The 13,855-nt window shown below is 43.9% G+C and overlaps 1 protein-coding gene across 1 annotated transcript in view; it reads right to left on the bottom strand.

The window, feature by feature from the left end:
- ntng2b (netrin g2b) overlaps positions 1-13,336 on the bottom strand; it is a 73,112-nt gene extending 59,776 nt beyond the window's left edge. Inside the window, 2 exon segments of the mRNA XM_087843819.1 lie at positions 10,632-11,390; positions 12,690-13,336. Of these exon segments, the coding sequence (XP_087699945.1) occupies positions 10,632-10,850 (219 nt within the window). The 5' untranslated portion in view covers positions 10,851-11,390; positions 12,690-13,336.
- Positions 13,337-13,855: the final 519 nt, after the last annotated feature.

The raw sequence follows: 13,855 nt of genomic DNA, 5'->3' as shown, positions 1-13,855 counted from the left end.
CCACCTCTACCGCCCCTGCCTCTCCGCTGCTTCCTCCCCTTTCTTCTTCTCTTTTTTCATCCTCCCTTATTATTTTTACTTTTAGCGTTTGTGCTGTTTCCAATTGTAGTGTTTAAGAATGCACCAGCTCAACTTGAAATGTCATTTGGTAAAATAATAGTAATTAGGCTGAAAGTAACTACTACAGGGAGAAAAAAAACACCATCCATCCATTCGCTACCGCTTATCCTTTTCAGGGTCGCGGGGGGTGCTGGAGCCAATCCCAGCTGTCATAGGGCGAGAGGCGGGGTACACCCTGGACAGGTCGCCAGTCTGTCGCAGGGCCAACACACAAGGACAGACAACCATTCACACACACATTCACACCTAGTGGCAATTTGGATTATCCAATTAACCTATCCCCACAAACTGCATGTCTTTGGACGGTGGGAGGAAGCCGGAGTACCCGGAGGGAACCCACGCAAGCACGGGGAGAACATGCAAACTCCACACAGAAAGACCCCGGCCTGATGGTGGAATTGAACTCAGGACCTTCTTGCTGTGCGGCAACAGTGCTAACCACCGTGCCACCGTGCTGCCTAAAAGCTAAAAACACGTTTAGTTAAATAATTAGTTTGAAGATTTTCAATTATTATGCAGTAAAGATGGGCTGTTGTAAAGCAGACAAAGTTAGGTTTCATATCTACGCCATATAGAAAACTCCTCAGCAAGGTACTGATTCTTTAGCATTTGACCTGCAAGTGAGAACCCAAAACTGGTAGGTTTTTAAAAATTATTTCAAATTTTAAGTTGTTGGACAGGTTTTTATGTGAGTTGGCAAACTGTACAAGAGTCTCGGCGCAATAAATGCAAAGGCTCAATTACCTTAAATGACCTTTAGTCGTTTTTAGGTGAAAATTGGGCCAATGAGAGAAGTTGTTGACAAAATGACCTCAGGGACCCAGAGGCAAAAGCTGATGGGTAACGTGTATACTGAGAAGAGAAGAGGACCTGATATAGGTCCCTGGGGGTTGTCGTGTTTAGTGGAAGGTGGGGAAGAAGAACAGTTTCCTACTTGGACCTGTAACATCACATATCATGAATGCTCAGAGGCTTAACAACCAATGAGATGTTTTAGCAATTTATCACAAGGATCTGCCATATTGTTTATTCTTGTATTAATTAGACCAAAAGAAAGAAAGAAAAAAACATATTTCTCTTGATAATACCAATTTCTTGGTCCTGGCTAAAATTCAATGCACATATCTTGTGTGTTGTTAAAATATTGTCAAAATGTAATGAATTTATTTATGCAAATATAGTAGTCAGTTGATCAATTGAGATCTAATGACTTTTGGTGTAGCCATTTATCACATTGTAGTCATGGCTGCATATTGAACTGAAAAAGTGTATTACACCATGGATAGAAGCCTTAATGTAGAGTAATGTAATGGTGCTGCTGCTTTAATTTTAACAAGGCTAAATTTGATCGCCGGATGATTTCACCACAAATTTGTGTTTCGACGATCAAACACTGACCCCCTGCAGGGTTTAAAGGTTGGTTGTATATAATTTGAAGTTTCATTCTTCGTGGACTTGGTGGAGTCGGCAGGGCGCTTGAACATCCTCAAGCTGACGCAGCTGCTAACAAGCTTGACAGAGTTGGGTCTGAGTTTCATGGATATCTGAGTATTTGTAATATATTGAGAATACAGATGGAGAGTAGGAGAAGTGGTCAGAGAAGCTCCTTTGGGTTTTTTTCCCCCCCGCTACTAAAAAGAAATCAAGCTTTCTACAGCCACCTTTCAGTTCCATAAAGATTTTGGGTGGAGTATCACATGAAACAGCAGTTTCTTCTTTCTGTGAAAGCAGTACTGCACAATATTGATGAACCTTGCAAGTGCGTATCACGTGTCGCTGCTTCTTTGCATCTATTGCCAAGCCCTCTTGAATAAAGTCGTTGGACTGCGCTACAGAAAAGTGAGCAGTCACTCAAGCTCACTCTAGTGGCCTGATAACAAAAGCAAAAGTTACAATCCTGCGAGGCTGAGATTATAAATCATCTGATTTATGGTGACAGTGCAGAGTGGGGAAAACTCCAAACATAAGCAAACGCTGAGCTGGTGCTGAGAGAAGCTGTATGGCACAAAAGACACTGTGCGGGATCATAATGCATGTGAAGACACAGCAGTGGTATCTTTATACCAGAAACTGCAGATAATCTATCTCTCTGCTCACTGGAGCAACATAGCAGCATTGTTCCCCATCTGATAACCCAATTATCTCTCTTTGCACTGACTCAGATCGAGATCGCTGTCAGCGCAAACACACTTAAGATGATCATCTACAATGCTCATAAACAACTGCAACCAGAAAAAGTAATTAGGATCAGATGAAGAGGGTTATAGCGAGCCTCGGAGTGAGAGTAGCAGCTCCGTGGTGGATCAGCTGCTTCTGTGCCCTTCAATCCAGACCCGTCCACACACGTGTTTACACACACTCAAAGTAAGATTAGTACGCCTGTTGTTCTGAGGATGACCCTTGACCTACAAATCCTATTGAAAATGATCGCACTGTCACACTGTCCCAGATAGAGCTCCTGAAGTGTACCGGTGATAGCATTTCCTCTTTTCTCTGACACAGAAAGCATGTGAGTACCAGACAACATGAGGGAGTCATTACAGTATTTTACGGCATCAGGTCGAAAGCGTTCACCAACCTCCTCCGACCTCAGCCGGCCCTTTAGGATTAACTAGTCTGGAGGTGATATGTACTGTAATAAGCTGGAAGATTTTATCCCCCGTGAGAGACTTACATGAGGTTATGTTTAAGCCCTTTGTATGCCCGTGTCCTCCTTATTCCACCTTCTTATTCCCCAGCCAGGCTCAACATACGTATATACATATATATATATATATATATATATATATATATATCACTATATTCCAGGATACACACACACACAGACACCAGCAAACACAATCTTTTCCCTTACAGAAACACACAGATCCCAGCCAAATGCTGCGGCAGGTGGCCCGCACTGCTAAGCCCCTCCAGCAATTATCCTCACCGGGATCCCGTCTCCACGACAACAGCCGCCATGATGCCCCTGCCGTCAGTGGCTTTCTTGTTTTCACTCACAGGAATACAGTGAGATCCTAAATGATCATTAGAAATACCTCAAATGCTAAAAATGTGGCTCATGCTACGGCTGTGAGCACAGATCGTTGCCTTGTTTTTGAACACATCAGGAGCGACGAAGCAACTCTTGTTCTATAAAGAAAAAGAAAAAGTCCACCATCCATTCACAAAGAAGTATGCAAAAAATTTTCCTTTACATTTCTGTCCCTTCCTTTGCTCTTATGACCAGTTGTGTTCCCAAGAAATATTTTCTGTTGCCACCTTTCTCTATCACGCTGTCTGCTTTATTTCTACCTCCACTTATAGAGGTTTCCACAATACATTGCTAGCGAGGGGAATAGAGGTACCGACTCTCACTCAGAGAACGCAATTTATTTTATTTTGGAGAAACATCAAATGAAATGGCCCTCCCCATTAAAAAGGGCACAGAGGGGAAGAGAAAGAGATATTGCTTTTTCACTTATAACGTAATCTTTTATTTTGTTGGAAGCTTTTCCATCATGCTGCAAGTTCTTGTTATCCTGGATGGAGACAGTACATCAGTGTGTGTGTGTGTGTTGCCAGCGAGCGTACGTAACTGTGTATTTGTACATGTAAAGGATTACAAACCTTTTACTTTACCTGAAAAAGTGATTATCCGCTTGCTGGAAAATGTCTTGCTGGGTGCAAAACAGCAGTTGGCAAGTGTAAAAGTGTCTTAGGTGTGTGTTTGTGTGGGCGGGTGTTGTTTATGTCTGTGTGCGTGTATTCGTGTGCATGTGTGTGCGCAGGCAGGATTAAGTAAATGTTTACTGTAGGCATGTGTGATTGTGCATGAGGAGGAGGAGAGAATAAGAAGGACCAAGCAGAGACACCACGCTGATCCGAAGCAGCAGCAGAGCTTGTCCTGTTCAAATTACCGCAGTTGAACCAGCACGAGTTTTATTAGCAACTTATCTTAGAATTCAGGCAGTGCTTATAGCAGATCCAAAATATCTGGCAGAGTTACTGTTGTCTCCAAGTGTAGCGATTAGATGGATTCAGGGTCCGTTGTAAAATCTAAACTAATGGTAGTTGAGATGTAGGTAAGGTAAGGCAGAAGAGATGAGCTGTGAACTGTGCAACAAAGATCTTTATATCATTTTCTTTACCTTTCTGTATTTTTTAAATATTGCACTAGCAGTTTATCTCAAATGCAGTCTGCAAACACAGCTGAATTCACAGTTGACAATTTAAGAAAAACATTAAAACTCATATAACAGAATCAGATATATCATGTCTAACTTGCCTACACTGACCGCTACGAGTTGAGAGTTGGCGCACCGGTTATGCTAATGGTGGCTAACGTCAAGTGGGGATGAGGGGTGGGATATTGAAGTGTGGTAAGCTTTTATGTCACACCTCCAAGTATTTTGTCATGACAGCTTTACAGTCTTTGGCCCACTGCAACTGACACTGACGGATCACTTGAGGTAGGTCCCCAGTTCTTTCTCGGATCCCTCTGAAGCTGCATGAAGTTTTATTTTAAAGGTGCAGTCAGTTGTTTGGGGATTTTGTAAGAAAAAGATAATATTGTACTTGTATGTCTGTATGTCTGTATTGTACTTGTACTTGTATGCTTTGTTAGGAACTGAGAATTAATCCATTAAAAATACATTGTATTGTAGATGATGGGGCAACAAACTACAGAGGCTGAAATAGACAACGCAGTTCTGTCTAATTGTGTTTTATGTCTGTGGCTAGAGACCAGCCACATGTGTATTATGCCAAAAAGTGGAGGAAAATTTTAATTACACATTAAAATTAGACATGCGACCCCGCTATTTCTGGACAGATGGCAACGCGCCAACTAAACAACAACAGTTATAAGCTAACATTACGCCAGCTAACGTTAGGCTTGAGTGTCCTAAGAATCACACTTTCACTCCGATGCACAGTTTGAATAATTTCTCATCTCTTATGAGAATTTGTTCTCTAAGTGTCTGAGTCCAACAAAGTTTCATTAGCGCAGCAAAAACAGCACCGCTTACCAGCATAAAATTCAAGACATCCTCACCACTCACCTCAATATCAACGTCATTGGAGAGTATTGGACTGCTTTCACAGTTTTACAGCCTCTTCCAGGGTAAATAGACATGGATGTTTTCACCCACAATATTGACAAGTTTGTGAGGTAAACAGCCTGACAGCGTAGCCAGAAAGCAAAAAACTCAGATCAAGTCTGAACTTACTTTGCTATCTCGGTTCTACAGATGAAAAGCAGCCAGAGTTTTCGAGAAGACTTGGGGGTAAAAACTGAAAATATAGCAAAGTATTTAATTGACACATATCCGTTTTTAAAATATAATGTTTAGAAAAATTGGGTTTTTTTACACAAACAGTAGTATAGTGACTGTATCTGTTATGGGATGGAATCAAAATTGAATGTTTTTTATCTCACTTGCTTGCCTAAAACATGTTTGTCCTACAGCAGCCACCGTAGCTAGGATGATACACTTGAATTGAAATCTACTGACAACTGGTGGTGGGATTTTACAAACTGCACCTTTAAGTCCTTTAAACTGACTTTTATACCTAATTTAAAGTTGGCTTATCCCTCCTTCTTCTTGTGCACATCTGCACTGCTTCCTTGTTGCTATATTTAAATCACTTCCTGGAACTCGTTGCTGTTGTTGATGTTATGTTTTTTTAAAAATTCATGGGGTCGTTCTTTGTGAAGTCAACGCCGAGAGTCAGACTGTCAAGACTAATGCAGGCATCTGACAGAGAACATTAGGCAGAAGCGACCTGAACTGCATGTGCCATCCTTCCATCAAATCTTTTAGGCAGCAGTAATATAAAGTTTGCTTACCACCAGTCCTATGTCCTGTGACTTTAAGGACAACCTTTTTGACACACTGGAGTGATGTAAAAATATAAAACAGTGAACTGCTACCCAAGAAGACTGCCTTGAAGAGGACATAAGCCAGATTTAAGTAAAGTAGTTTTTTTTTTTATCTTTTTGAGCAGAACTGTGCATCTTTTTCTTCTGCACACTTTTTGAACTGAGGAGCTGCGCTAAGAGAAATAAATGTCAAACTCTGGTAATTGTAAGCCTGGGCGTCCTCATACTTTCAATCTTTGTTTTTGAAAACACTTTAGTCACTACTTATCCCTTATAGATTTTTTGGTAAACCAAGATGATCCGTGTCATGTTTTTCACAGCTTCACTGAAAACCTTAATCTGAAAACTTCTTATATGCACCTCAAATCATCCTGAAAGTTAGCACAGGAAGTATGCTCATGTGCAAGTGCGGGAAAGCGATGCAGGAGAGTGGAGGGTTGCTTTTGATTTTAAAGGTTTTTGGAAAGTTGACATCAAACTATTTTTTTTTTGGGGGGGGGGGGGGGGGGGTGCTTTGCCTTAGTGTAAGAAAATGTGGATTGTAGTGAGAGCCGGGGGGCCAAAAACTCTTCAAATCAAAGGAAATCATACCGAGTACTTGTCAATAGGCTGTTCCAGGGGATATCTGTATTTTCTCTGTCTGTTCTGATAGATTCTGATGCACTGAAGCGTTTGGACAGCTGCAGGGTGCTGCATCCTTGCCCTTGTTTGAATTTTCTAACCCAGACTTTTAAAGGATCCTCCTTACACTGTTGCCACTCAATCTCTTGTACACTGGACGGATACATGAAAGCTTCTTGCATTCGTAGTAGTATCCCCACTCAACACATCCCTCAGTACTAAGCATTACTCCTCTCCACACATCCTGATAGGTTAAACAAGGTGTTTTGCTAAGTTCACCTCAGACTGTCTAAGCCCTGCAGCCAATCCCTCTTAGTTTCACCTCAGTCAGGGATAAATCTCACTTATAACTATCCTCCCGTTCTGCCAACACATCTAAACACTCTCTGATCACTTTCAACTGTGTCCTAATGGGAGAAGCAAGCCATGCCATTACATCACCGCACCCTCCCCCTCCTGCCTTGTTTGTATAGTCACACTGTCATTCTCTTTAGCTGTCCGCTCCCTTCTCTCTCTCTTTTCCCTTCGATAATTATGCCCCTGCGCTGTCAAAGCTGCTCATGCTGTGCCCAAATTCACCTCCATGGGTGTATTATTAGGACAGTGGCCACCTGAGCTATCTTTCACCCCAGGGAGGCTGACTGACGATGGCCCACTGCTGGATGTGGGTGGCCCTTTTGCGCAGCCTTGAAGTCCCGCTGCTGGGCAGGGCAAGCCAGCCGGGCCTGGCATGGCTACACTGGGCAGGGAGTATGAAGTATGGCCATAGGCCCAGTCTGGGATGCACTGATCCACGCTACCAGCTGCCATCTTCCTCCCCTTCCTGCATGCTCCCTTTCCGCTGCTGCGCGGCTTCTCTCTCTTGTCATGTCTATTTTTAGAGCTGGCAGATTTCTACCTTCTAAAATGGGCAAATGTGTTTTGAAACAGGAAGGTGTGTGTGCGTCTGTGCGCGCATGTTTTTTGTGTGTGTCTTTCTTAGACATACTAGTGTGCACTGTTGGTCAACTCGTGCACGTTTCATGCAGCCCTGCTGGTTCCCGTTAACGTCACCGCGGCACTGTACATTCCAGTACACATGCACGCTACCCATTTGCATTCAGCTGCTCTCTGTTCTCCGCCCCGAGGGAGAGCGTTGATTGAAGGTTTTGGTTCAAAACCGAGAGACAAAATAACAAACAACAGTACGGTGAGACCTCTTTGAATGCTACATTGTTTTTTAATATATATATATCAACACCGTGTGCATTTAGTGTTGAATTCATCTTTCTGCTTAGCTAAGCTTGGATCATTATTACTTCTTCCTCGTTATTACCTATCCACCAGTACACCGTGCTGCCTCAAATCTCCTTAGACCATCGCCCCTCGACTGCAAGCTACAACTCCATAGCAGCTGCCGTACAGAGAAGCTACAAAGAGACTACTGAAGCTCCTAACACAGCACTAGTGACAGTAGCATCTTTGTCAAAGTGCTTGGAAGCCCGTCATGTTGAAAGAAGCCAACATGCTGGCCTGTTTGGCGAAGGAGAAAGGATGCTGCATTCCCAGGGAACAAGAGAGATAAATAGAGTAGAAAAAATGCATCCCTGTGGAGATGGAGGGAGCAAAAAAAAAAAACTACTGTAAACCAATGTGAGTGGGAGAGGGTGGACGGAGCTACAGCATGCCTCCACATCAAAACCCCAAAAGTAAATTCTCCCCCAGTTTTTGTTCTTTTACTACGACTGCTACGCACTGTAGCAGTCGTAGAGTGAGAGAAGTGGAGGGGGGGAAAATTATTTTACATCTTCCGCAGTATGTCTGTAGTCTTATTAAGAGTGAGGAGCTCTGCACTTTGGGTGATGCTTTTTCTTTTTTTTTCCCAGAGTGCCCTGACTTTCTCTTGACTTGTGGGACTGCTGAATGAGTGAATGTAAATGTACACCAATTAGATAAGAAACTGGCTTTTCTGTAAAGCTGCCAAATCTGGAAGGGTGGGGAGGGGAGGAAGAGGAAGAGGAAGAGGGGGAAGAAAAATATAGCACTTGCTTGAAAATAAATGATCTGTATCCTAATATCACTCGACCAATACCTGTTTGGCATGTGCAGCAGAAAGAAGCACAATATGATATCCCAATATGATATGGTGCTGTTCCTGGATTATTAAAATTAAGGTTCAACATTGCAAGCGACCAATCACATTGTTGTGATGTCATAGTTTTGTGACGTGGCAACACCATCACACCAGACCCTAACCCCTTAACTAAAGCCCTGTAAGCCTAACCCTAACCACGATCGCATCCTGACCTCGGTGCTCAGTGCTCAGTGATTCTGTAGCGAATATGAACAGATTTCATGGGTCATTACAAATCAGAATGAGGACTTAAAGTGATGACAAGAATATAGTCACGGTACAGAATTAAACCCGCTGTTCTGACATCCCTTGCTTCTTAAGTAAACTTTTATCTGACAGCTTCCCCGCTCACTAAATCCCCATCTAATGCACTTAGAGGGGAGAGCTGCTTCTAAATCCCCCCACAACCACCGACGACCTAAGAAGAACAAGAACTTTCTGCTCTAAAGACCCGATCCGATGTGAAACTGCTGACTAAGGCCAGACTCCTTCCTGTCCCGCCCTCCATTCCTCTTTCTCTTTCTGTCTCATCTACCAAGCAACACCACTCTGGATCCCCGAGAACGAGAGACGCTGGCCAGTCCTTGTAAGGAAGCCCATTAAGGCGTCCATCAATATTTCATCATTGCTCACTCAGAAACATAGTTATAGAAGTTTCCAGGCTGAGGCCATTAGGGGGCAGACGTCAATACGTTATGGCAGCGAGCAGTTCTCCTGACTTCTCTCTTTCCCCCCCGCCACACTCTTTCCACTAGCTATGTCCATCTCCCCTCTCAGGATAAGTCACATGAGAGGCTTCTCTCAAGACAACAGTGGTTTCCGCTGTTAAACAAATCATTAACCATTAGGTATCCGAAAACCACAGTATCCTGTGCTGCTCCTGTCAAATGACCCCTCCACCCTCCAAATGCCAGCCTATGTGGGATGAAGGGAGGCAGACAAGAGTGGAGGGCTGTTTGCAAAATCGGTCTTAACAACTAACAAGTCTCCAGTCACTCAGAATATAAACACCTAATTAACAGCATGACATGATTTTATAATGTGTTGTCGGCCGACCAACGCTCTGCGGAGACACTTGTTGTGAGATTGACTCAGGGCTGTTGAGACGGGTCTGGCACCCCCAGTACTGGACCTGCCAGTGAGTGGACACTCAGCGACAGCAGGGCTGATCATCAAGAGGGTGAACTTGTCTCACACACGCACTCAATACACACACACACACACACACACACACATACATACACGTGCTGTGAGTCAAATCATGAGTCAAACCTCTGATATAAAACTTTCCACGGAAGAGGCGGGAGGAAGCTTAATTTCATTTGTAAGATTTTATAACCCTTATTTCTAATTATTACACCTACATTAGTTGGGAGTAGCCTCCAGGCTTAAGTGTGTTAAATACTGCTGTAGCAGACATTTTAACGAGTTTTCCTGCAGCTCACCCTTTAGTGTCCTTGGAACTAAAAGGTCCCAGTGTATGCATTTTACCACAGGAAATGCGAGCCCCTCTAGAAGCCCTAAATTAAACCGGACACCGGGCTGGCAAGTCCATACTAATGTAAACAACACCTTTAGGTCAGTCCCCAGTCATTGCACTTGTGTCATTCCTTTCGGGTCCCTGTGGCTTTTACAGTGTGAATCCTGCTCTGACCTTAGTTAGAAATGCCTGTCATTACTCTTTTACGCTTCAGCCCTGTGAGCTTGTGATTTCCAAACTAATAGTTTCAACTTTTATTTCAACACTTTTAGATGCATTTCATTCAAGACCAAGGCTACTGTGCATCTGGCCCATGTGTTCCTGGTCACTATTTTTTTTTTACCACTTTCAAACATTATTATTACCATATCCTACATTTTAAAGTCACTAATAAAAGTGAAACATATATGATACAAGCCCTGACATGGACTCACCAGAGTGCAGAACCTCTCCGGTGGCCTTCCACATGTGATCCCAGGCGGATCCACCTTGATCCGCATAAAGTCTTTCATGGATCTAGGTTTTGGCTGGCAGGCGTAATGCTCCCACACCGAGCCCTCGTCCGTGCTCACCAGGGATTTGCACAGTTCGTACTGGCCCAGAGTGGAGGCCAAGCAGCGCAGCAGCAGCAGCAACACAGCCTGAAGGAGCATGGCAGGCTGGGGGGGTATTTGGAGAGGGGTCCGGCACAGGGTGAGGGGGCCACGGAGCTCAGAGGACAGGTTACGAGCATGGAGCGATAATCATAGGGAACGAGTGCACATCCCTACCACCATACTGCTGTGTTTGGAATGGAGAGGTCAGGGTAAATTGACACCACCTGCCTCCAGGTTTATTAATTCCCCAAAACGAAACACTGAATCGGCAGCTTTCTCTCAGCGTTTCTCGTCAGTTATTGGCAGCCCCAAAGAGGAAAGGAAAGCAGGACACTTCACTGTTTTGATGGCTGATTTCCTGAGGAAGATGGGCAGTGGGCGTGGGGGTGGATAATGTTACGGAGAGGAGTCTCGGCATGCACTCTAACCATAGTGTTGCAGGGAGTTGGGTGGGAGATGTTTGCGCGGATCCATGTCTCACAGAGCGGTGTCCTTCAGGGAAACGGTGGAGCTAGTTGGAGAGGATGGAGGAGAGTTTGATGCGTCTCCAGATGTATCCATTGGACATTTCAGATTTGTTGAGCTCTTCCGATTGTCCTGGAGGTGAAATGGGGGGACAGAAATAATAGGTTAATAGCTGTGTCCGCAATTTTTCGCATTCTTAATTTCACTGCAAATAAATATATACACGTGGCATTTGACAGGAGTATGCTCGATAAAACTTAAGTGCCCATCTTCGAAATGTCATTTTTATAGTAACGTTGAGCTTTTAATTCGCGGTGTCAGATTAAAAATGCAACAAATCCCACTGATTTACTCTGAAAAGCATCACAACTGCCCCCAAACTATGAAAACATTTAAAGTGAATATATGCCACGAACAGTTAGCTACAAGGAGTTTGTTTTACATACAGCACGAATATCTGAGTGTTAAAATAAAAGAAAGAATAGAAAAAAACCGCCACACCGCGTGGATAACCTTATGCGTAAAAACACGTGCTGCTGCCTGTGCGTGTGTGTTTTTGTATGTGTGTAAGAGTTGTTTTTGCTCCAATACCGGCGACAGAGTGTGGACTATACAGATGGTAATAACTGCACTGCAAGAAATATCCGTCGGCAAGAGGTATTTAATAGCCCAATATAATCTGTTTACTTTATGACCCGGCAAATGGTGCAAAAAATAAAGAGTGACTTATCCACAGTCTAGTTCAAGAAGGTTCCTCAGCGTAGTGCCATTTCATTTATACTTCATCAACCTCGGGCCTATCCAAAATTCAGCTTTGCTTCAGCACATCAGTAACTGGTGTGATAATAAAGTTCCGGAGCAACAAACTGCTAATTGAGTTATTCGCTAATATAAATAAATAAAATAATATTATTTGTATTAATTATGTTTCCATTTTTGGCCGAGTAAATGAGTAAATGATGATGATTATGATTTCCCCCCATTTTTGCAGCGTGGACTCACTGATTATAATCCGCCCGTCATCCCACACCAAAGGAAGTCTGGTGCTTAAACAGCCTATCCCATGCACACCCGGTGACTTACTTCACTTGTCAAGTGAAGTCGCCAAAGCTGTTTCCCGGCCCGGCACTGGCAGTCTCTCAGGGGTGTGTCAGTTTCTACAGTAGTGCATCCTTCCGTGGAGCATCACTCCAATTTTACATATATATGTATGTGTGGGGGCTATAATTCACGCTCAAGAATGAATGCATCAGCGCGTTTGTCTAAAGCAGAATGAATTAAGCTGCCAGTCCCCTCCGAACATCCTGAAGTGCTCCGGATATTGTGGAGGCTACAACTCATCAGCAGCTCTCCGGTGCTTGTCTGACTTCGCAGAGCTTTCGCAACAAACGCATCCCGCTGTGAAATGCTTTAATCAGATAAAACACTTACTTCTGACATGCATCTGTCGGGCAGGTCAGCACTTTGCTCGGAGTGCGTGCACGTCCACCCCCCCTGTTTGGCCAAAAAAAAAAATCCCCTTTACCATCCAGTGTACTCGTCCCCCGCCGCGGTCCTCACTGTACTCCCGTTATCAGCCGGCTCGCTGTTTGTTTAGTTTCTTTTTCTGTTTTATTTCTTTTTTCCTTTTTTTGCCGTCCGACGGATACTTTTTGATCACAGCGTAGATGGCTGCGCACGGTAGATCGGTGTCCTAGATCTGGAAACGGCTGCGAAAACAGGACTGAAATCCAGCGTCAAGGAGTATCAAAAGTATAAAATATTGAGTTTGTGAAAAAAAGGCTTGTGCCCGCCCTTCTTCCCCTCCTCTCCACTTCCTTTTCCCACTTTTACAAAGCTCGGGTTTACCCGGGATGCTCAAGGGCAGAAAGAAAGAGAGGAGGAAAAAAAAGGCTTTATGGAAAATATCTCCCTCCCTCCTCTCTCTCTCTCTCTCCCTCTCTCTCCCTCGGTTAATGCCTGGGCTAAATCCTTTTACCATCACTTTCAATCACTATCTGAGCTTTTATCTGCTCCAGCCCTGCTGCCTGAACCGGGGCGGTGCAACTTCTCCTATCCGCTCCAGCTCCAAACTGTTCCCCGTCAGCTGTGATCAGCACTCCGCTCGGCTTTAAAGGAGCAGCCGGAGAGAGAGGTGGGGGTCCCGGTGGTACCGTAGCCTTTACCTCCGTCCAGATTTGTGAAGATAACGTCATCTATTCTTCTGCCCGCGCTGTTTATCAGTTTATTCAAAAGAATCTCCCCCTTCCCTTCACAAATAGGTATTCCCGCAGTACTCCTGACGGGACTTGTAGTGCCGGAGAACGTTGTGACCCTATCCCACTTTGTTGAATTATTTATCATTATTCCTGAACCGCAAAATCGCCTTAAATTTACTTGTGAGGTTCAGTAACAGCAATTTTAATTTTAATTTTTTGCAAAGATATTAGGATGACTTTTGCGTGTCTGCAGTAACTGCAGCATATGGTGCCTGTGTGCACTGCACTAGGCTACTTTGATAAACGTGAGGTACATGTAGTTAGTTTCCTTACACTGCTCCGCGTGTGTGCGCGCGCACGCAGTGATGTGTAGTGCTTTTGTCCTGTCCATGGTCCTAC

Source organism: Neolamprologus brichardi, chromosome 7 (assembly GCF_056152115.1).
Source record: "Neolamprologus brichardi isolate AB-2024 chromosome 7, ASM5615211v1, whole genome shotgun sequence".
NCBI classification, from domain to species: Eukaryota; Metazoa; Chordata; class Actinopteri; order Cichliformes; family Cichlidae; genus Neolamprologus; species Neolamprologus brichardi.
The sequence above is the reverse complement of the archived record's forward strand: the minus strand, read 5'-3'. Positions and strand labels throughout refer to the sequence as shown.